This window comes from Phaethon lepturus, unplaced genomic scaffold (assembly GCF_000687285.1).
Source record: "Phaethon lepturus isolate BGI_N335 unplaced genomic scaffold, ASM68728v1 scaffold20257, whole genome shotgun sequence".
Taxonomy (NCBI): Eukaryota; Metazoa; Chordata; class Aves; order Phaethontiformes; family Phaethontidae; genus Phaethon; species Phaethon lepturus.
In genome coordinates, this window is record NW_010554325.1 from 14,954 (window position 1) to 15,644 (window position 691).

Sequence of the window (691 nt, forward strand, 5' to 3'; positions counted from 1 at the left end):
CTGCTCAGGGTGTGCAGCAGGAGTGGAAGAAAAGACTGGAAGCCCTGGGCTCCTTTGAACTGCTGGCATGTGCTGCTCGTGCTTGGCCTCTTTGCTTCCAGAGCATTCCCCTTCTGAGTTTGTTTGCAGCCTCAGGCATGCTCCCAGGAGGTTTTTCCCCCCATCTTTCACAGCCCACCTTCCTTGAAGCCTCTGAAAGGTCCCTGCTGCCGCACCGTGCCCTACCTCCTCTCCCTTGCCTGCGCGTGGTCCCTGGGGTCCCTCCTCGTCCCCCGGCTCCCGCTGATGTATAATGGAAAACGGGAGAATTCTGTGCGACAGCCTGATGAAATTATAAGCACTGGAGTAAACTCCTGAAATGTGGGGGTTTTTTTCGCAGATGGAGAGCCCAGCCAAGAGATTCCCTGGAGCGAAGGCTACCAGTACGGCCAGTGGACCCAGCCTGTGCTGCCCCATGGACCCAGGTCCCATGAGGACGTGTCCCTCTGGCCCCCGGCAGCCGCTCAGGTCGCAGCATTGCCGGTGCCCGGTGTTGGGCAGGACCTGCAGCCCCCCGCACTCGGCCCAGGGACGGCCGTCCCGCAGGGAGGGGTTGTTGCTGAGCCGGTGCCGCAGGCAGGTAAGTGCTTCAGCCTTGTTTTTCTGCAAAAATGGCTGTCCCCAGTTAGTGGCAGCGGGATGGGGTGTCCCT

At 60.6% G+C, this 691-nt stretch overlaps 1 protein-coding gene across 1 annotated transcript in view; it reads left to right on the top strand.

Annotated features, from left to right (window-relative positions):
- SEC16B (SEC16 homolog B (S. cerevisiae)) overlaps positions 1-691 on the top strand; it is a gene marked incomplete at its 3' end in the record, with an annotated part of 18,358 nt that overhangs the window by 14,408 nt on the left and 3,259 nt on the right. The window contains 1 exon segment of the mRNA XM_010291823.1: positions 380-619. Within this exon segment, the coding sequence (XP_010290125.1) occupies positions 380-619 (240 nt within the window).